Below are 21654 nucleotides of genomic sequence, written 5' to 3' on the forward strand. Positions count from 1 at the left end.
CAATTCCAGGAAGCCAGGAGGCAGAGGGAGGGAGGAGCTGGTGGGAGACCCATCACCTTCCTCTGAGCACCCGGTCTCATGCCACGCACTGGCCGCAGAATCCTCAGCTTGGAGGACACCCATAAGTCAAGGCACAGCCACACACTTCTCTGAGGAGCCGGGACCTTTACCAGAAATACCCTGCCTGGGAGGGTTCTGAAGGGATCTCCTGAACTGGGGAGGGAGAGGGGGTGTGTTACACGGGGCTTTAGCCAGAGAGGCTCGTGACACTTATTTGGGATATATTTGCCCCAAGAGGTGGAAGGATTAGAGGGGTAGGGGGCAAGGGACAGGTGGACCCAGGAGGAGACTGAACAGGGCTCCATGCTCAAGGCCATGCTGCTGGGTCACAAGGGTGGGGAAGGTTTCAACTACAGTTGCGATCACAGCAAGTGAGCTGCTGTGTTCATCTTTGAACTGGTTGCCGGGAAGCTTAGGATGGAATTTTGCTTATTTTTTCTCTATTCATGTAATTGTCTCCCGTGCAGCCCTGGTGTATGCAGCGGACCAAAAGCTCTGTGGCCAGATATACGGGAGTTTGAATCCCAGTTCTAGCAACCATCAGCTGCATTTTTAAATTTCCCTGTGCCTCAGTTTCCTAATCTGCAAAATGGGGAAACAGGACAGCTGCCTGGCTGGGTCTTTTCGGGTGATAAGGATAACGCTGGGGAAGTAGCTGGCCCAGTGTCTAAATTCATTTCTTGATCTTTTTTGAAGTCATCTAGGATGCTGCTCGTTAAGAGAGATGGAATAGGGCTATTCACCCAAGGAAGGACGGTTTCCACCGTAAATTGCTCAGTGACTGTGGAGCTGGAAGGTGGGAGGAGAGAGCGGGTACATCAGATGACTGGGGAGATGATGAAACTAATAGAGTCCGAACAAATAACCCAGTCAAGAAGAAAATATAATTTTTTTAAATGAAAAGAAAAGTGTGTCTGGGTGGCTCAGTCGGTTAAGCAGCTGCCTTCAGCTGGGGTCATGATCCCAGGGTCCTGGGATCAAGGCCACAGCTCGCTCCCTGCTTGGCGAGAAGTCTGCATCTCCCTCTCCCCACTCCCACTCCCCCTGCTTGTGTTCCCTCTCTCGCTATGTCTCTCTCTATATCAAATAAATAAATAAAATCTTTAAAAAAAAAAAAAGTGGGCAGAAGACATGAACAGACATTTCTCCAAAGAAGACACACAAATGGCCAACAGACACACGAAAAAATGTTCAACATCACTAAGCGTTAGGGAAACATCAATCAAAACCACAATGAGATCCCACCTCACGCTGGTCAGAATGGCTGAAATTAATAATAGACGTTTGCAAAATAATAGATGTTGGAGAGGATGGGGAGAAAGGGGAACCCTCTTACATTGCTGGTGGGAATGCAAGCTGGTGCAGCCGCTCTGGAAAACAGTGTGGAGGTTCCTCAGAAAGTTAAAAATAGAGCTCACCTATGACCCAGCAATCGCACTACCAGTTATTTACCCAAAGGATAAAAACACAGTGATCCGAAGGGGCACGTGCACCCCAATGTTTATAGCAGCAATGTCTACAATAGCCAAACTATGGAAGGAGCCCGGATGTCCATCAAAAGATGAACGGATAAGGAAGATGTGGTATATGTGTTATATGGTGGACTATTACTCAGCCATTAGAAAAAAAATGAAATCTTGCCATTTGCAACAACGTGGATGGAACTGGAGGGCATTATTCTTAGCGAAATAAGTCAGTCAGAGAAAGAAAAACACCCTATGATTTCACTCTTATGTAGAATTTAAGAAACAAAACAGATGAACGTAGGGGAAAGGAAGGAAAAATAAAATAAGATGAAAACAAGGAGACAAACCATAAGAGACTCTTAACTAGGGGAAACCAACTGAGGGTTGCTGGAGGGGAGGGGGCGGAGGGATGTGGTAATGGGTGATGGGCATTAAGGAGGGCACATGATGTCATGAGCACTGGGTGCTCTGTGCAACTGATGAATCACCAAATGCTATCCTGAAACTAATAATACACTATATATTAATTAAAATTAACTTAAATAAAAAATTTAAAAAAAAATTGGAGACCTGAGAGGCTGGAAAGCCTGGCCACCTCTCCCTCCTTCTCTCTTATCTCTCCTAAGTCTGCCCCAGCTGCCTCCTGCTTCCCACTCTGCATCTGACAGATCTTCCCTGCCCTTGGCTGCCTGGTCCCCAGCTGGTGCTGCTCCCCTCCCTGCAATCTGACCCAGGCAGGACTGTCTCCGCTTCACCCTTTCTGCCCCTCCCAGCTGCTCCCTCTTTGCCCCATCTCCCAAGGCACAAACTCCATCCCACCCTGGACATGTCACACTATAGCTTCTGGCTCATCAGTCCGCCTGGTGTAAGGCGACCCCTCATTCTGCTCACCACCAGCTCGAGTCTCTCGTCACACCTGGTGGGGACAGCTGGCTTCCCTGAGTGCAGCGGCTCATAGGACCCCTCTCAGCTTTCCAGCCTCTTAACACCTCAGCTTCAGTTTTCCCTGCCTGGGAAATCAGTCTGGGAAGATAAGACCTTCCGTTGTGCAAGGAACACAGGGATGATCTGGTCCAGATAGGTCACCAGGTGCCAGCTAGGATCAATTGGGACCTGCCTGCAGAATCTCAAGCTGTCCTCAAACTTTGCAGGAAGGACAGCCGTGATTAATTAGCAATGTCTGCCATGAGTGGGTGAAATTGATTAGTGATGTCTGCTATGGGTGCGGCTTTATGAATGCCCAATATTGCCATCCATAATCTGGTCCAACTATTCAGAGTCAAAGGCAAAGAAGAAAAAAATTATATATATATATATATATACACACACACACACACACACATATGTATTTATATGCATATAAATATGTATTTATACATATACATATTATATACATATACATATTATATACATATACATATTATATGTATTTATACATATTTATATGCATGTAAATATATTTATATGCACACATATATAATTTGTATAACATATATTTATATATTATTTACGTATAGTAAAAATTCTATATATTCTATTTGGTTTATATTTATTGTGTATTCTGTTTATAGTATGTTGATTTATATTCTATTAAATATATATATCAATTATATTTTTATGATATTTTAATTGTATTTTCCCATGAGACCATATCAGATGGTGTCCAGACACAGAATAAGATAAACCTGACTCCTATTAGTGAAAAAGATATCCCTTTTACAGTCTTTTTGCTTTCTCACCATTTGTGGCTGGCTGGCATGTCTTCAACAGTTTCCCAACACTTGTTAACCTCCCCTTTAACCTAAGAGAGCAGACTTACAGCAGGCAAAGAATTGAGGCATTTTATTTTATTGTATTTACTTTTTACAGTCACCTTTTATTTATAGTGAATATCAGCTTTTCCGTTTACAGAAGCAATACAAAGATTTTTCTTTTTAAATAAAAGTGAACAAAAAAAGTGAAGGATTTGAAGAAAAATAATGAGGTAAACAATAACAGAGATGGCACACACAGGTCATTGAACATCCGTATGGCACAAATGCCCAAGACTTAAGAACCAGAACTGTCCCAAGAACTCTTCCAAGTGGAAACTGACTCACAGAGGGGTTTCATGGTTTGCGCGGGGACACAGAGCGAGGGTCTGGTCACGGAGCTTGGGTTTGATGCTCAGGCCAGGACTGAGGAGCCTCGTGGCCCAGAACACGTGGCATCGTATGTCAGGAGTGACCAAGTGCTCAAGCTCTTCCGTGATAAGGATCCAAGACTCAGACAACCTCAGGAAAAGGGAGTTTATTTCGGACTTAAGGAAAATGAGACTCTTGAGCGAACCGTCGGTAGCCCTCTGTCAATGGGAGTCTCTGTAGCAGAACCCAGTGCCCTCTGCTAACCGGGCTGAATTCCTCCTCCCCAGGCTTCTCCAAAAGCCTACTGCACAGGCACCTGCTCCCAGGGACCTACCTTCTTAAGACCCTGAGTTGAGATGCTCAAGACTGAGAGAAATCTGATTGGCCAGTTCAGGCCGGGCCTCCCTGACTGGGCGGAGCTTCTGTTCTAAGCCAGCTCATAGGCAGCAAGCTTGTCGGCCTATGGGTGGGCTTGTGTCAGGCACCCAATCAGCTAGGAGCAGGGCCTATAACTGCTGGCTCAGTGCACTCGCATATCAGGGACCTGGGAAGGAGTCTTTTGCTCCTCGGGGTTGCTACTGTGAGAGGAAGGTTGTGGCAGGCATCACAGGTGTGATCTGTGCAGCGGACAGAAGGAAGAGAAGTGGAGAGGTGATGGGGAGAACCGAGGAGGAAGGGGTCAGCTGTGTGAGTTTGTGTTTGTGCTGTGGGGAGGACTGCGGTGAAAGGGGACAAGGCTCTTGCTGGAATGGGCATGCTGGAGCCTAGTGAGCCTGGGGCTTCGCCTCTCTGAGTCTTGACCTCAGAAGAGGACGATGGCCCCTGTGTGAAGGCAGCCGGGCACAGGGAGTCCAAGCAAGGTGGTCCCAGATAGTTCACTACAGGGAATAGGATAGGGGTGCCAAGCAAGTTGCCCTTCTGGATGCAGCATGCCAGCCTCAGAAGCAGCCACTAGAAGAGGTTTACTTCCCAGCAGCATGACTTATGAATCCATGAAACCATGATGGAAAGATCCAGCCAGTGTCTGCTTTCCCCGGGGATTCGCGTCACAAATTGGGCCACAGTGGCAAGGACACAGTAGCTAAGCATTCTGAGGTCACAAGAGATCCCAAGGGCGAAGTGACTGGGCCACTTTGTCTAGCCATCCCGTGACACTGAAGCTTGAAGTCCGGGAGCATTAATGGATGCAGAGTTTCTCTCCAAAGGAAGCAGAAAGGACCCTTGAGGGATAAGGGGATTGGTCACCTGGATGAGGGAGGAGAGAGCACCGAAGGTACAGGGAACAGCATGTGCAAATGTGTGGGGGCGTGAGGGAGCTGCTGGTGGCTCAGTCGGACCACTGGGAGGGTTCTAGGAGGTAATGTCCCAACATGACGGTTCTGGGAGGGTTCTAGGAGGTAATGTCCCAACATGACAGCCAGGCCAAGAAGTGGTGCGGAGGGCAGCGGGGAGCCATGGTGGGCTTTAAGCAAGGGCAGCAGATCCATATGGTTTGTGGTTCGGAGAGAGCGCTCTGGCTGCCCTGTGGAGGATGGGCAGGAGGGGGTGGGACTGGGGCAGGAAGCCCAGTGAGGGGGACACGGTGAAGATCCCTGGAGAACCCCGAGATCTCTCCCTGAAGAGTCCTTGCAGGGCTCCAGAGGAGGGATGCTTTAAAGGCAAAAGCCATGGGACTCCGTGACAGCTGAGGGGAGTCACAGTGTCCCCACCCACTGCAATTCCTGGCTTGGGCCACAGGACGGGGGAGCAGCAGTTGCCATTTGGAAATGAATGCCCGAGTGGGCAAGGCTGGGTGGGGGCCCTCAGGGCAGGGATGTCCAGGGGGCAGCTAGGCACTGGGTGACTCAGCAGCGGACAAGCCTTGAGGACAGAGTCCTCACCTGGGCCTGGCACAACAGTGGGCAGCAGCCTGCCTGGTCTGTCTACACCAAGTGAGCCGGGTCCTGCTCCTGCAGCTCTTGGAGAGACACATAGGCATCGGTGTTCAGGGTCAGGCAGGAGGCAGGGGTTCCAACCTGGCCACGCCCGGGGGGTCTAGCCCAGGGGAAGCCGATCCCCTCCCTGGGGCCAGGGGCCGGGACCTCCTCTCTTGCTTCTCCTAGGGCACACTCCAGCGGTGGCTGGCTATCCCCGAGGTCAGACACTCCTGGGTTGGGAGGCACCAGGGCCTGGGGGGCCCAGTCTCGGGGAGCTCCCTCCTGCAGAGAGGGGGGAAGCTTCTCTTCACAGGCTCCAGTGCCCCTGGCCATGGTGTGGGGGCGGGCAGAGCCACCCAGGAGCCCGGGAGAGAAGAGAAGCAGGTCATCCCCAGGGGGGAAGGTGCAGTAGGCATCGTCTTCTGCTGGCAGGGGCGGCAGGGGTGGGAGGAGAGACCCCTCAGGCGCCCCAGCCCCGCCCTCCTCGGACTCTTCTGTGCAGGGGTCATAGCTGAAGTACACCTGGCAGGCCTCGATCTCCAGAGCGTCAGGGAGGTGGAAGAAGAAGTAACCTTGGTTGGTGAAGCAGCTGGTCAGCGAGTGGCCGCTGGTCTCGGCCGAGGGTGAGGGCCCCTTCTGCTGCAGCAGGAGCAGCTGTGTGGCCTTGGTGTCCCGGTCCAGCACCTCCAGCGGGGAGATCTCGGGTGCCTGGGTATTGGGACTGAAGGATGATGAGGGGAAGGGCGAGGAGAGCCACTTCTGCCAGGAGAGAGAACAGATGGAAGGTGAGTAGGATGCCTCCTCCTCCAGAATCTCAGCAACAACTCCTCATTACGGTCTACTCAGGGCTTCCACCTCCAGGAAGTCCTCCCTGACTACACCCCCCCCCCCCCCGCAACACACACACACCGATTTGCAGAATGCTCTGGGTCAGCCTGGGGAAGGTGATTCCTGTAGGTGCCCAGGGGATGTGTTGTTTCGATGAGGGATTGTTTATGGTGCTGTGAGCCTGGCACCACACGAGGCACCAGGCAAAGGGGAAAAGCTTCAGTGCATCAGGTAGGGGCTAGCCAAGTGTGTGAGTCCACAAACCAGGGTCAAAGCTGAAAGGGCCCTGAATGGAGCCCATCTTGTCCACCTTACAGATGCCCAGAGAGGGGTCATCCCCTAGCCCTGAACACACAGCCGGCTCTCTGACAAAATCTCTGGTGGGCGCGGATGGTCCTGACATTCTCTGCCCGCCCCCCAGTGATATGCAGCCCCCTCCTGCCACACTGTCCCTCCACAGAGAGAAGAAAGTACCCACCAGAGCCCTTCCCGGTAGCTCCAGAGTCCGGAGAGTCCTGGTCCTCACTGACCGTGTGACCCTGGGCAGGTTACTGCCCCTCTCTGAGCCTCAATCCCGCAACACTTAGCCCCCTCTTTCCTAACTTCCTTATTGTGAACAGGAGAATGTCAAAATAAGAAACTGAAGGCGGAACTCCCTGGCCCAGGGCAAAAGGCAGACCACCCACAGAAGTGAAAGGGACAGCAGGCCCTCAGGGGGTGTGATGGGGACCCAACAGCCCTCTGTCCTGGGAGCCCTCAGCAGCTGGACTGGCATCCCCTGAGCACACGGACCAGGCCCATTGGGCTCCTACACTCCTGCGCCCAGTAGGCTGGGAAGAGAGGGAGAGGGAGAGAGCAGGTTCCGGGGAGTGGAGTGGGGAGGGGGGTCCAGCCCTGGAGGAGGCAAGGGAGGAGGGGAAGGGCTGTGCAACCAGAAGGAGAGGCCGGGGCTGTGACCAGCCCTGACTGGTGTGCCGGCCCCTCTCAGAGGGTCAGCTACTTCCTGGGCCTGGGCTTCCGTCCTCAGTGCCCTGAAGTTGGGGGGACGGGGCAGGGAGGCAGGTGCAAGGAGGAACACATCCCCCTTCACATACACACACTCACACACTGGCATACATATCCCCGGGTCCCCTGGACAGAGCAGTGGGCCTTGTGGCCTGGTAGCTAGAGGTCCTGGGGTAGGGAGAGAGGAGCAGACCTCCCACCCAGATGCAGAGGAGAGGGTAGGGTCCCCTTGACCCGCCCCAACCCTCACCACATTGCGCATCCCACAGCCTCCTTGGGATCTACCTTCCACACCCCAGGTCTGGGGCAAGCATCTAGACCTGGGGATGACCACATGGGAAGACAGAGTGGTTGGTACCTCTCTAGGATGGACCCCACTCCCAGCTCAAAAGGTCCTAGTCCCATAGAATCAGAAAGTTTTCACCCGGGAAGAGGACTAAGGATGCATCCAGTCCAGCCTCCAACCAGGAGTCCCTTCTGCTATATTTCTGACATACAGTCAGCCAAGACTTGCTAGAATGTCTCTGTTGACAGGGAGCTCACTATCTTTAGGGCTTTAGGAAGAATTTTAAGGAGGTCCATTCCCCCACATCGAGAGAACTGTAGGCAAGCTATCCCCAAATCTTGGGAGTTTTCCAAAGAATTCCAGAATGGGCCCTGATCAGCCGTAATAGGGAATTCCAAAGCCAACTCTTGACATTTCTGGCCCAGTAGGTGTTGGAGCCTGCGCAGCGCTTTCTGCAGAGGGTGAGGAACCGCTGCCCATTAAGAGAGTCGGCACAAGTTGTGGGGGATGGGGGGCGGTGCGGAGAAGGGGCAGGTCCTGCTCAGTCAACAGACTGGTGACCAAAATTCTAGCTAGGGCCCCTTGAGCACTTACTACATGCCAGCCAGTGATCTTGGGCCCATCCACGTAAGTAACACTTATGTAAGTTTCCCTCCCTGTTGTACAAGTGGGAAAGCTGAGCACAAGAGTCATTCCATAACGCGCCCGAGGTCACACAGCCAGAAAGGGCTGGAGCCGGGATTAGAACCAGACTGTCTGGCTCAGACAGGAGGTGCCACTCAGCTTGAGAATGCTGGTGCCTGAGCTGGGGAAAGGGACCCACACCCAGCCCAGAGGCTGCTTGCTTCAGTATTTGTCTCCTTTCGCAAAGTGCAAACCCACCACCTCCCCACCCACTCACACCTCTGGCGGCCCCCCTGCCAGCCCGAGCCAGATGCCTGCCTCTCTCCGCCAGCTCCAGACTCCTACCTGGAAATCTCCTCCATGCTCTGACTTCAGCTGGGAAAAGAACTCCGACGGGTCTGGGATGTGGCACTTCAGAACCTTCTTCAGCCTGAACAGGGGAAGAGGAGGGACGGAATGAGGATGAGAAGGGAAAGGGGCCATGGTGTCCTGCTGGCACCCCACTGCCCTGAAGGGAGGGTACAGAGCCATTCCGCATTCATCTGTTGGATCAGTACAAAGTGAATGTCCAGTAAGGGAGGGTGGGGGCCTAGGGACACAAGAATGGCAGACAGAGAAGGTCTCTTTCTGACATTCTGATGGGGAGACAGACACGAACCAAGTGTGCAACATGACCATTCATTCTGTGGACACAAAGCAGAGGTCTGTGCAAAAGAAGGATGTGGGGGTGGGGGACCACAAGAGCCCAAGTGGTCAGGGACTGCACAGAGCCAAATGTTTGGAGTAGAGAGAACAAGGAGACAGGAGGTAGGAAAGAGACCAGATTGTGTGTCTCCATGTCCAGACTGTCATGGATGGTCATTCAGGTTGTGCACTGCCCAAGGGCTCCCGGTTTTAGGGGGGTAGTGAGTGGGTGCTGAATTCCAGCCCATGCTCTGCTTGCCACATTGAGTGCCCCGGTATCTGTATGCATCAGCCTCAAAAATGTGGTCATAGCCTCAAGGACCCAGAAAGCCTGGCTGCTTTAGATGCTGGTTAGATGTTCAGGCTCCTTAGCCCTCTCTTCCACCCCTTCTGGTCTCCAGCCACACTTGCCTCCCTGAACTCTCAGTTGCTGTCATGCTGCTTTGCATTACACATGTAGGGCCTTTGCACACCCTGTTTCCTCTGTTTGCCTATGCACTCCCCATCCCCTCCCCATGCCTGGTTAGCTCCTCCTTCAGATTTCAAGGGAATCATCACTTCCTTAGACATGTTTCTGGGGCCATCCCCCAGCCAAGGTTCCTCTCCCTGTGGCCTGCTTCCAATCCATCGAGTACCTTCCTTTACCCTTTTATCATGGTGTGTCATTGTACTTGCGTATGATTTATAAACATCTGCCTTCTTCCACGCGACCATGAGCTCAATGAAGCTGGGACCGCAAGTATGTAGCCTGCCCTTGTATTCCCAGCACTCAGTACCAGCCCTGGCACTGAGCTGGGGCTCGACAAAGGGATCTAGAGAGATCCCTGAGGACACATACACATAGAGACAGGCATTTGCACACACGCATACACACACATGTGCACACACATACTCAGAGTCATGCTCTGGGCGGGGTCTCCATGGGGCTCTCCCTCCCCGGCTCCCCTCAGGCTGGTTCCCTGGGGTTCCGTCTTTGGGGGTTGGTGCCAGGGAAAAGCTAGGTATCAGGCAGGGAGGACTGTGGGGAGGGCAGAGGGAGCACAGGTGTGTCTGAGCAGGAGTCTGAGCTGAGGGCCTGAGCAGTCAGGGGGTATGTGTCAGATGAGAGCACGAAGGAGCGGGAAAGGAGGGCTCTTACCACGGTCCGATGTACTGACAGTTGGCCAACAAGTAGACCAAGATGAGAAAGCCGAAGGCACTGCTAATGCCCACGGTGACATGGCCAAACCAAGGAAAGGGCGGAGTCCGCTTCCCTGAAGCCACCCAGGGGTGGGAGGAGAAGCAGGGAGAGAGGTTAGAGAAGTGCCCCTGCTCGCGCAGATCCCTCTAGCATCCCCCACCCCCTGCAGCCACCCTGGTGCCTAGGGACAGGCTGGCCTCTGACCCAAGGCCTTGGCAGGTCCCGGCTGGCCCAGGAGACCTGCCGTGGGCCCAGCTGACAAGGGGCATCGCGTGCCTCATCACAGCAGTCTGCCGGGTAGCACAGTGCCCACTTTACAGATGCAGAAACTGAGGCTTCCAGATGCGAGCAGCCCACCCCGACCACACTGCTCACCCTGCAGTGTCACAATGAGTGGGCTAACCATAGCAGATGAGCCCCACTCAGGCTGAGCCCTGTACCCCAGTCCTAGGCCTCCCCCACCAGCTGCCCTCCAGGCCACACACCAGCCATCCCCTCTGGTCTGAGCTCCGTACCACCCCTTCTGTCCCCTGGTACCTGCAGGCCTCGTCCTGAAGGCCAGGGGCTGACTCCAGGGACTCCAAGCCTTGTGACTGCCTAGGTGGGCCCTGACCCGCACTTGAAATTCATACAAGGTGCCCGGAGTAAGTGTCTCAAGGCAAATCCATTGCTGGTTTTGCCTGAGGATCAGCACGGAGGCCTCCTGGGGCAAAGAGAGGCGGGGGGCTGTCAGAGTGGAGGGGGCCCCACAGCCCACCTCACCTCCCATGGCAGGGGCTGGCTGGGAGGCTGGTGGGCGACACCTGCATTCCTCCCTGCCAGCTCCTCCCCTGCCACTCTCCCCCCCGCATCCCTGACTACTCAGCCCCAAAGCCCAAGGGCATCCTGAACCCCTCCCTCTCACTCACCATCCATGCACAGAGCTGCACAGACAGGTTGCTTCCCAGGGCCTCTGAAATCTCACATAAACTCTAGCCCTGACATCTGCCACCAGCTGGAAGCCCTGGGCTGTTGGGGGGCACATACGGGGCGGGGAGGCCAGAGCAGGCAGGACAGGGGAGCAGCAGGGGCCGCCTGGGGACTACCGTGACTTTGCTGACATGAAGCCTGGACAGGGTGACCAGGACTGGAGGGAGGAGTCGGGACAGGTGGGGACCAGGCCATGCACTCACCTCCCAGCTGTGGCCTGGGGACCTTGTCTGGGCCTCAAACTCCAGGTAACTTTCAATGTAATGGGAGGACTGCGGGACTTTCCAGGTTATGTTGCATTTGTGGGTCCCGACGTGGGTGATTTGGAGTAAGTCGGGGGCCATCAGGCGAACTGGAGGTGAGAGAGAGGAAGAGATAGTGACCTCGGGGGATGCTGGGTCACCATGGCATGCCAAGAGGATAAAGTTCAGACATGCCCCCATCTCTACCTTTGCACCTGCTCCTTCTCCCTCCTGGGCACCCTCCTCACCCCCAGAGATCCTCACCTCCTTGGAGAAGACTTCTTCTACCCCCTAACCTGTTTTATTTTCCTGCCTAGCACTTAACCCCACCTGATACACCAAGTATTTATTTGGGGTTCTTTGTTCATTTTCCATCTCCCCCAGCAGATCGTGTGCTCACTGAGGGCAGGGAATGTGGTCTCCGACATATTCTTGGTGCCTGGAGCATTACCTGATTAAGACACCTGATAATCTGCTGTATGAAAACAAATGAAGGCCTCTGTTCTCTGCCTCCAGAATGGATCTGAGAGCTTTACAGGAATCGTTTCATGTCATTTAATTGAATCTCAGGAACCTTATAGGATTATAAGACTTAATAATTCTGAAATTAAACTGACCTAAGTTTTTCTAAGCCTGGGACTCTTGAACTACACGAATAACACTAAGTGAATGTCTGTTGAGCATGTGTTAAGCAGTCACAGACTCACAGACTCCTTATGGCAACCCAGGGTCCAGCCGATAACTGATTCTCCCCATTCTTGATGGGCAAACTGAGGCTCAGACATGTGAAATGATATTCTGGGCAGACCTCATTCTGTTAAGGCAAGGCTGCATTGAGCACACTGTCTAGATCTCGCCCTTTCTCCCTTATATGGTCTGGGGATGGGACTGGGCATGCAGTCATTCAAAAACCTTCCCAGAGCACTGCCCAGATAAGGCTTGGTGCTGGGTACTTGGAGTAGAGAATTAGGGAAGATAGACGTTCTGCCCTCAGGGACCTCACAGCCCAGTGAGGGAGACAGTCCCCAAATCAGGCATTAAGGACCCTGAAAAAACATAAACACCCTGAAAGAGGAGGTACGAAGGGCTGGGAGAGTCTGGGAAGGCTTCCTGGTGGAGATGACTTTTCACTGAGCCTTGAATGGTGAGGGGGAACTTTTCTGAAAGGAAGAGCTTTCTGGGCTGTGGCACCCACAAATGCAAGGGCTCAGAGGCATGAATGGGCAAGTTGAATTCAGAGAGCTGGCCTTTGGTTGTGACAGGAATACAGGCCAGGAGAGGAGCAGTGCTCGATTGGGAAGCCCGGGCCAGATGCTGAGTTTCGGGGGAAGGAGCCAGAACTACAGCCTGAGGGCAGTGGGCAGTGAGAGGTCACACGTGGGTATGGAAAGAGACTGGATCAGGGAGGGTCCCAGAGGGAAAAACAGGACGGGGGTTCCCAGCCCGCCCCAGTCCCCCTACCCTTCCCAATTCCTCACTCACGGTTCTCAAAGGGCTTGAAGTCCTGGGTCATCAGTGTCCTCCACCTCCCCCCTTCGTGACATATCACGCTCATTTTGACAATGTCAGCTGCAGTCAGACTCTGAGCCTGCAAGAGAAGGACATGGTAGGGATGGGGCGCGGGTGGTGGGGAGAATAGGAGAGAGGGAAGACCAAGACCACAACAAAAGTGGGGCCCCTCCATGAGCCCCTCCGGCTAAGGCTGGGGTCGGCAGGCTTTTTCCGTGAGGGTGCAGAAAGTAAATATTTCTAGCTTTGCAGATCAAACGGTCTCAGTCGCAACTACTCAATTCTGTTGTTGGCCTGTGAAAACCAACCAGAGACACCATAGGAGAATGGCATGGCCGTGTGCCAATAAAACTTTATTTACAAAAACAGGCAGCAAGCAGAGTTTGATCCGTGATCTAAAGTGAAGTGAGCTGCCTTGAAAGGGAGGGAGTTCCCCATTCCAAGAGGCATGCAAACAGGATGAGCCCCCAAGAGAAGGCAGGTCTGGAACTGTACCTGTGTAACAGTTCGGAGTGTGAAAGCCAACCTCTCCCCACTCCCACACCCTGGCTTTTGGGGAAGGAAATGGGCACGCGGCAAGCCTCTCCCGTGGGAAGGCCCTATTCGGGTGCCTTAGGCATTCCTCTAGCTGATTGTCAGAGCAAACCATCCTCATAATGCAGGTGAGTGGCCCAAAGTCACGCACGGGTCAGCAGGGGAGTCTGGATTCAAAGCCAGGCCTCTGTAACCACTGTCCCCACAGAGACGCAGCCCTAGGCTGTGACACCTGACCGAGGGCTGTGGAATGAGAGGCTTATGGCAGCCTCCTCCCTGTGCAGAAGAGCGCCTTGTGGGAGGAAAGTCTGATGCATGTCCCCTCCAGATCTGTGCTCTGGGTTCTGAGGTGGTGTTTTCAGGTCCAGGACCCAGGAAACAGTCCCTCTGACCTACCTGCCACAGGGCCCACCATGAGCGAAACTTGAACCTGATCGTATGAGTCCCCAGAGCTGGGAACAATTCCTCCCTCTCCAACACAAGGACGCTGCCCCTTGCTGTGTCTGGCTGTTGTAGGGGCCTGATGTTTCCAGATAATGATAGTAGTATCGTCATTATTACTATGATCATAGTCCTTATAAAGATGCCAGGAATATATTGTGTTGGGTTCATCCTCTGTCCACGCGCTCTTCTGCGTGCTGGACACACGTTCTCTCATTTAACTCAACACCCTGTGAGACAAGCCCTATGTCTCTTCTCGTCCTGCAGCCAAGAAGGCTGAAGCTCAGAGAGGCTAGGGCCTCGCCTGAGGTCACACAGCGAGGAAAAGGTGGGGCCAGGATCCGAAGGCAGACCCTCTGCAGAGCTCACGGGGACAGGCATGGCCATCTGACTCCAGACGTGTGAGCCTATCTCCACATTCTCCTGCCCCTTAAGAATGGGTATGACCCGATGACGGCTGGAAGAGGTGGTCTGGGCAACCCTAGTGCCCACTCCTGTCAAGGACGGCGTGACCAACAGTAATTTGATGCCCATGCATGGACGTGGCCACATGCCCATCTAGAAGGTTCAGTCCCAGCTCTGCCCCTCACTGGCAGGGCCTCTCTGAGCCTCAGTTTCTTCTCTGGTAAGAAAGAGGCAGTGCTGGAGCCCACCCACAAAGTCCCCAGGATCCACGGACTACAAAGTCAAGTGCATGCTCTGCTCTGGGCACGGTGTTTAGTGCTTTAACCCCCAGAAGAGCTCTACGAGGCAGGTGCCGTCATTCTTGCCACTTCGAGAAGGGAAGCCTAGGACGCAGCAGTTGCCTGATGTCACCCAGTGGGTGTTACAGTGGAGCTGGGACCAGGTGCCCAAACCTTCAGCTCCAGGATCCACACTCTTAAGCCCATGCTGCCTTGCACTTGCCAAGACCTTGGAAGACTCAGAGGGGGTGTTGTTACGGGTGGGCACCCCTCCCCCCACCTGATAAAGAGTACAGAAGTGTCGCAGGACCCACAAAGCATGAGGAGAAGAGTGGAGCAGAGGCAGAATGACCGAGCCCCTCGGACCACAGATCTCTCAAGCCTCAGTCAGCCCTGAGTTCTGGCCTTTGGATGCTGCCCTGCTTCCTTCTGCCTCTCTTGCCCCGGGGCAGCCTGCTGTGCCACCGGCTGTAGTCAAAGCCACTGGGCTTTCTGAGCCCTGCTCTGCCCCTGAAGCTCCCCGCCCCGCACCTGCCCTCCCCTGGGCTCTCTTCTCGGCTCTCAGTACTCACATCTGGGGATCCAAGAATCAGGTGACACACCCAGAACGCCGGGCTCAGTGGGAGCAGCTCGCAGGATCTGTTCCAAGGCCTTTCAAGGCAAAAGAACCTCCTTAGGACAAAAGGAGGGACCCCCAGAGCCGGCCCTCGGGATGGCCCCACACTTGCAGCAAGGCCAGTCTGTGCAGGCTCTATGCCAACCTCAGTAGAGACCCCCATACCCCCACCTGCTCCCCCTCCCATCACGAGCACCTCTTCCTGTCCTCCCCAGCCTGGCCTCACAGTAGCCACAGTGATCTTCTAGAAGCAAACAGTGCAGGACACGTCGGCCTCCCCACCTAAAGCCCTCCAGAGTCTTCCCTCAGGGCTGGACTTGCAACCCTGTGGAATCGCCACCCACCCAAGACCACGGCCAAACCCAAAGCCACCTTTGCTGTTGTCATCAAGATGCACGGATCACAGCAGCCCCTTCCCTGACTCCCTCCCAGCCCCCAGAATCCCAACCATGCCCAGGCCCCTGTTTCCATAGCTGCCCTAGATGTCTCTCAGAAAGCTTAGGGAGCCCCCTTTCTTCCCCCGCCCCTTGCTTCTGAAGTCGACTTTAGTCTTGACCCATCAGTCTCACAGCCCAGTGTCCCCAAACTACCCTGTCTAGCTCATCTCCGGCCCCTCCCCTGCAGCCTGGACCCCCACTCCTCACTCCCGCCCTGGTTCCAGCAGTCTAAATATCCAGCCCCTTTGTTTTCCAGACTTCAGGGACACCAAGAGTCTGTGGGTCCTATCAATCCAGATTCTCAAAGTGCAACATCTTGGAGTCTGCCAGGAAGGAGTCCCAAGATTCTAAGATTATAGGAACCACACCCCCACCCCGCACACCGATCCCGAGATGCTGCCTTCTTGCTGGTCAACCCCACACTCACCGTCTATCTGGCCAAGCATGGATCTTGCAGGACGAGGCCTGTGGGTCCCCATCCCAGCTCCAGGCACAGGAGATGTTGGCTTTTGAGTTGTAGAAGCATGTGAGCTTGGGAGTGTCTGCTAACAAGATGAGGCATGAGTGGCTGGCCGCAGAAGGGCCAAGGGAGAAGGTGGACGCCTGATCTCTGGTCCCGTTGCCCTTGCCTCCCTCCTGCCCCTGCTGAAGGGCCTCTGCCCAGAAGCAGGGGTCCTGAAAGGGGTTCTACAAGGGTTGGCCGCCTTCCCAAGAGAAAGAACAGCTATCCAGATGCCAGGATCCTCACCATCTGCCGCTGTGAATCCCTGAGGGATGGCCAGGGCCAGGAGGAAGACAAGGAGGGACAGATAGCAGGACAGAGCCGGTGCTGCCATCACATCCACGGGTGGGAGCTGGGGAAGAGAGCCCTGGGGGAAAGAAAGGGGAAGAAAGCACAAGTGAACACCTGCTCCAGGTCCCTGGTCGCTGTGAGAGGCGGGCCGAGCCCTGCCCATCTCAGGGTGGCCCATTCCACTCTCTACCAAGCCAATACCATCCAGTCTCAGGGCCTTTGCACCTGCTAGTCCCTCAGCCCCACACATGCTCCCTTCCTTTGGGGATTCGGGGAGCCATACATTGTCAGGGCTTAGAGGGCTCTCTGAGAGAGCCCACGCCCTTGTTCAAAAGCTGGGGAAACTGAGGACCAGAAAAAGGAAAGATTCGCTCGGGTCCACACAGGGAGACCAGCACAGAGCTGGGATTACAGCTCACCTCTTCCCTTCCCTGCTGTCCCCTTAGTCACACCTAAAACCATCATCAGGAGGCTCCTAGAAGCCAGACTGTGTTCCGCTCTTTAAATGAAGCAGCAAAAACTCTACTGGAGATCCTCTCATTATCTGCATTTTCAGATGGGGAAACTGAGGCACGAGGATGTAAAATAAACTGCCCAAGATCACAGAGCTGATCAGAGGCAGGTGTGGAATCCAAGTCAGGGCAGACCCAGAGCCCAGACAGGGGCTGCTATAGCTTCTCTGACTCTGTCTCCCCCACCACTGAGACGGGCGACACACTCGATACTCACGGACTATGTCACAGCAGTACTCAGGGGTGTACTGAGCACTCCCACTGTGCCCAGCAATTTACATACACTAGATCATCTTCTCTCCCCGGAGGCATGGGGCTGGGTGCTTGTATTATCCCCTTACACAGATGAAGAAACTAAGGCTCCGAGTCCTTCACCCGCCAAGGTCACGTGTGCAGAAGAGGCAGAGCTGGGATCTGATCCCCCCGCTCGCTCGCCCACAGGGCCTGTTCCCGCACATCCTTCGGCCTTGCCCAGACCCCGTCGCAGGTACTGGTCCCAGAGGTAAGGTCACCAGCCCCCCTGGAGTCAAGGAGTCAGGGCCCAGCAAGGGCACAGGCCAACTGTCAGGTGTCTGGCTTGAGTTCGAAAAGGAGTCCCCGGCCCAGCATCCCCACGGGATGGGGAGCTCCCCAGTGGGGATAGGGGATGGGGGCTGGTTGCCTTTTTCCTTGGGAACCCCCCCACAGCACAGGGCACAGCGTTGAGACCCTCAAGGGGTCCAGTAAGCCTCCCTGTGCCCCCCTACTCACTCAGTCACGGCCTGGGAGCATGGGTGCTATCTGCCCCCTGGAGGGTGCCGCCCCTGGCCAGCACCATCCGGCAAGGCAAGCCCATACCAAAGACAGGACCTGGTATAGAGCTTCAGGATGACAGGAGGAGAGTCGGGGCAAAGGCATACAAGATCACAGGAAGGTCAAGGCCAAACCACAGCCCCAGCCGCGGCGAGCCAGCGGAGCAGAAACACCATCTACAACGAGTTCCCCACCACTCATAGCAGAAAGGGTGCAGCGATGTACATCACGATTGCAAAGGGCACAGAGAGGGGAGTGTGGGCTGTTCCTGAGCCAGTCGGGGCAGGGGGGGCTCCAAGACGGCGCCAAGGCTGCACCCTCCGGCCAGGCAGGGAACTGAGGCTCAGGGAGGTTAAGGAACCTGCTCAAGGCCACGGGCCCAGCCTCAGGGAGAGCAAGCAGGACCTCTGAGTCCTAAGCCCCATGAGCCCTGGGTTCGCACGCACACCCACACTCCCTGCCCTTCATGGGGGCACAGCGACACTCACTGACTCATGAGGTCCCCACTGCAACCCTGGAAGGTGGCTGTCCTCACCCCCACCACCCCTGCGACAGATGCCAAGACTGAACTTAGCGCTGCCCCGGGCAGCTGGACTCAAAGCCAGTCATCTGATTTCAAGTGAGGAGATGACAATGATGATGACAATGGTGATGATGGTGACAGGGATGAGGACGGGAATGGTGACAGGGCTGGTGACTAATACTTGACTCTCATTCTGTGCCCAGGTCCTTAGCACTCAGCAGATATCACCCCACTTAGTCCCTGCAGCAACCCTGGGAGTAGGTACCGTTATGACTCCTTTTCTCAGATGAGGAGGCTGAGGCCAGTAAGCCTCTCACCCAGGCCAGAGTGGGGCCGAGCCAGGTGTTGAACTGGGTCAGTACTGCCTGATTTCCCGCCACTGCTGGGGCTGAAACTGTGGGCCATGGGGCGCTGGGGGCAGGAGGCGCGGGCAGAGGGCAGGGGGCGGTGGGGTGAGGACCAGAGGCAAGAGCTCCACAGCCAGACCACCAGCTGTGATGGGCACCATCTTGCCTCATCCTCCTGGCCACCGCCCCCCAGCACACAAGGTGGTGGGCGGAGGGGCGGGGAGCTGGCCTCTTGCTGTTTAACTCCAGAAGCATCTCCCCAGCTGGGTTCGGAATCCAGGCTATAGGGCTAGGAGGGGGTCCCTCAGAAATGGCTCTGCCTCCCAGCCACCCCCCGCTGAGGTCTCCAAACACAGTCCAGGACAGGAGGCCTTGTCCCCAGGAGAAAGGCCAGCCCCAGAGATGGAATCCTATCCACTCTAGTGGTGCCTGGAGACACTACAGACCTGTCTGCTCACACGGCCAAGGGAGGGACAATCCGAACTCAAACCCGCCAGTCTGTGCCCCCCGCCCCCGCTGCCGCCCAGGGCCCCCAGAGAGGAAACAACCCCACTTCATGGCCAGGTCTCAGAGGGGCCCCCTTCCTCCCCTCCCACCCCAGAGCCTCTTAAGGAGCACTTTACACGGGGATGCCTCCCCAACATGGGTCCCATTCCACAGCTCGTGTGTCTCCCTACCCCACATCCCATGTGTCCTCCATCTGGGGCTCAGCTGGCCTCTCCTCTCCCAGTCCTCCTGCCTCTTTCCTCACCCCTTCTGGGTTAGGATGCCCCTTATCCCAGAGCAGCCCCCAGCTTCCCCAGGGATGGGCTGGGAAGGAGGGGTAGCCCAGAACTAGGGAGCAGCTTTTTCTTCAAAGCCAAAACCCTGATCAGGACCTGCCCCATCCTGGAGGGATTTCGAGATAAGGTTGGGGGCCAGGAGGGCTGGGAGATGGAAGTTCTAGTGGAACCTCCTGGGGCATCTAGGAGATGAGAGCTGGAAGCTGTCCCATGACCTTCGCTTCCAGCCCCAAGCTGCTGGCATGGCCGGGAGGGAGACCCCAGGTCGCTGGGAACCAGGCAGCGGCAGGGTGAGGGCAAAGTCACCTGGCTGAGACATGGGGCCGCAGTGCGCTCTCTCGGGATCTCTCCGCTGCTGAGTCCGCAGCCATCTCCCCCGGAGCCCGGCTCTGACTCCCTCCAACTCAGGCAGCCCAGGTAGCAGCTGGCTGAGGAGGCCGGCAAAGACTAAAACCCCAGGGCCAGCCCACTTCCTGTGCAGAGGATGGAGGGGGCAAGGCCTGGGGTGGGGACGGGGAGAGATCAGGCTGGTGAGAAACTCTGAAACTCCTGAAGCACCTAGGGGCCCGATAAAGATCTTCCTCCCCCGCTGGGGGGAGGTGGGACCGTGTGGGTGTCTTGGCAGCCGACACACTCACATATGCTCTCTCGCGCACTCACACACACACACGCATACACGCCCGGTCCCTCTCATATGGGTGCCTTGTGGCACGTAGGAGCCTGAGGGGTACAGCCCCTTCTTTTTCCCCCTCCACCACCCCAGCCCATCTCATAGGGGGCCACTTCAAGCCTCTGACACCTTCATCCAGTCACACACACAAACACACACACAGCCACTAATAAGTCCTTTGAGGTGTCCCCAGCGCTACTCACACCTATACCACCACCTCTCAGAGACCTCCCTTTTCACCCAGGCTTCCAGGGAGCCCACTACTTAATTCAGCTTTCAGAGAAGACCCTGATCTAGGACTTTGCAAACACTTTGCTGGCGTCTTACTAAGCATTCTAGAAGCTTTCTTTTCAAGTCATAGCTCCTAAGCCTTTCCTCCCCATCCACCCCGTGCTCAGGACTTTTTTCCAAATGATGAGAAACTGGGGGCCCCTTTTTAGAAAGGTGCACACCTGGTCAGGCGCAGCGTCCCAGGCCCAGGGGCCCGTGAAGTCCTATCCAGCATCCAGAAGCAGGAGCTCTGTGTTCTCTCTTTCTCCTGATTTTAATGACCCTGCTTCAGGGGCACTTTCTGATAAGCAGTTCCATGGAACCTGCCATCTGCATGGAAGGAAGAGCAGCATTGACAGCCTGAGAAGAGAGTCAGTGGGCTCCCTTCTGAGTAGAAACAGAAGCAGGAGGCCAGCGTCCCTGAGAAGAGTGGGACCTTCTTCAGAGCCTGCCCGCAGAGTGACCCTCCCTTCCTGGGCATCAGTGTCCACCCGGCGGAAGGAGGCACGATGGTTCCGACCGTCCGCCGCACAGAGAGGGCTCCCCAGCCCCTCCTCTCTCCCAGAGCAAGGCTTTCGTAGCAGGAGTAGCTCATCAGCACAACCACCACAAAGACGAAAAGAATAGCCAAGATGTATTAAGCCTAGAATATTTCTGGAAGCTTCTCAAGAAACCGGGAACGTTGGTTCTCCCCGGAAGGAAAGCCAGGTCAGAAAGGGGGAGGTAGAAAGGATGTTTGTTACTGTAGACCCGTGTGTACCACCCGAACATATTTCCTGCCCCCAAATCAATGCATTCAGTTGAAACTTTTAAAAAACACATAAAGACAGGACGCCTGGGTGACTTAGTCATTAAGCGTCTGCCTTCGGCTCAGGTCATGATCCCAGGGTCCTGGGATGGAGTCCCGCATCGGGCTCTGCTCGTCACGGAGTCTGCTTCTCCCTCTGCCTGCTGCTCTCCCTGCTTGTGCTTGCTCTCTTGTTCCGTCTCTCTGACAAATAAATAAGCGAAATCTTAAAAATACACACACACACACACACACACACACACACACACACACACACACAAAGAAAAAATACATCCCCAGGCAAAGCCAGAAGTCAGAAGCCAGAAGTCACAGACCCAGGTTGCCAGCAGCTTTGCCCATGGAGATGACATGAGCCTGCCCTCCACGCCGGCCCCAACCAGTTCCCATCCTCCAACCTTCTTTCCTTAGTCCCTTCTTTAGTTCACTCAACAACCATTTACTGAGCATCCAAGATGTCCCAAAGGCAGGGGAGAGGAGGCTGAGCAGACTTTCTGAGCAGCAGCAGGCCCTAGGCTGGAGCAGGCCCAGGGGAGGGGGCTCCTGCCAGCCACAGC

General features: G+C 55.1%; 1 protein-coding gene across 3 annotated transcripts; it reads right to left on the reverse strand.

The window, feature by feature from the left end:
* Nucleotides 1–5506: 5506 nt before the first annotated feature.
* On the reverse strand, nucleotides 5507–19878 carry IL2RB (interleukin 2 receptor subunit beta). 3 transcript variants are annotated; one of them, XM_032836588.1, is made up of 10 exons: nucleotides 19659–19878; nucleotides 16352–16472; nucleotides 16031–16148; nucleotides 15123–15201; nucleotides 12866–12971; nucleotides 11345–11493; nucleotides 10710–10875; nucleotides 10131–10245; nucleotides 8654–8738; nucleotides 5507–6324 (listed from the first exon to the last, which is right to left on the reverse strand). In XM_032836588.1, the coding sequence occupies exons 2-10, from the start codon at nucleotides 16437–16439 to the stop codon at nucleotides 5572–5574; spliced, it is 1659 nt and encodes a 552-aa protein (XP_032692479.1). In that variant the 5' UTR covers nucleotides 16440–16472; nucleotides 19659–19878; the 3' UTR covers nucleotides 5507–5571. The 3 variants fall into 3 exon arrangements, with proteins under 3 accessions (XP_032692479.1, XP_032692481.1, XP_032692480.1); XM_032836590.1 differs by having other exon boundaries at nucleotides 16031–16145; nucleotides 19659–19876; XM_032836589.1 differs by lacking the exon at nucleotides 19659–19878 and adding an exon at nucleotides 17126–17179.
* Between the last annotated feature and the right edge of the window lie 1776 nt (nucleotides 19879–21654).

The sequence above is a fragment of the Lontra canadensis genome, unplaced genomic scaffold, assembly GCF_010015895.1.
Source record: "Lontra canadensis isolate GAN:19392208 unplaced genomic scaffold, GSC_riverotter_1.0 scaffold93, whole genome shotgun sequence".
NCBI classification, from domain to species: Eukaryota; Metazoa; Chordata; class Mammalia; order Carnivora; family Mustelidae; genus Lontra; species Lontra canadensis.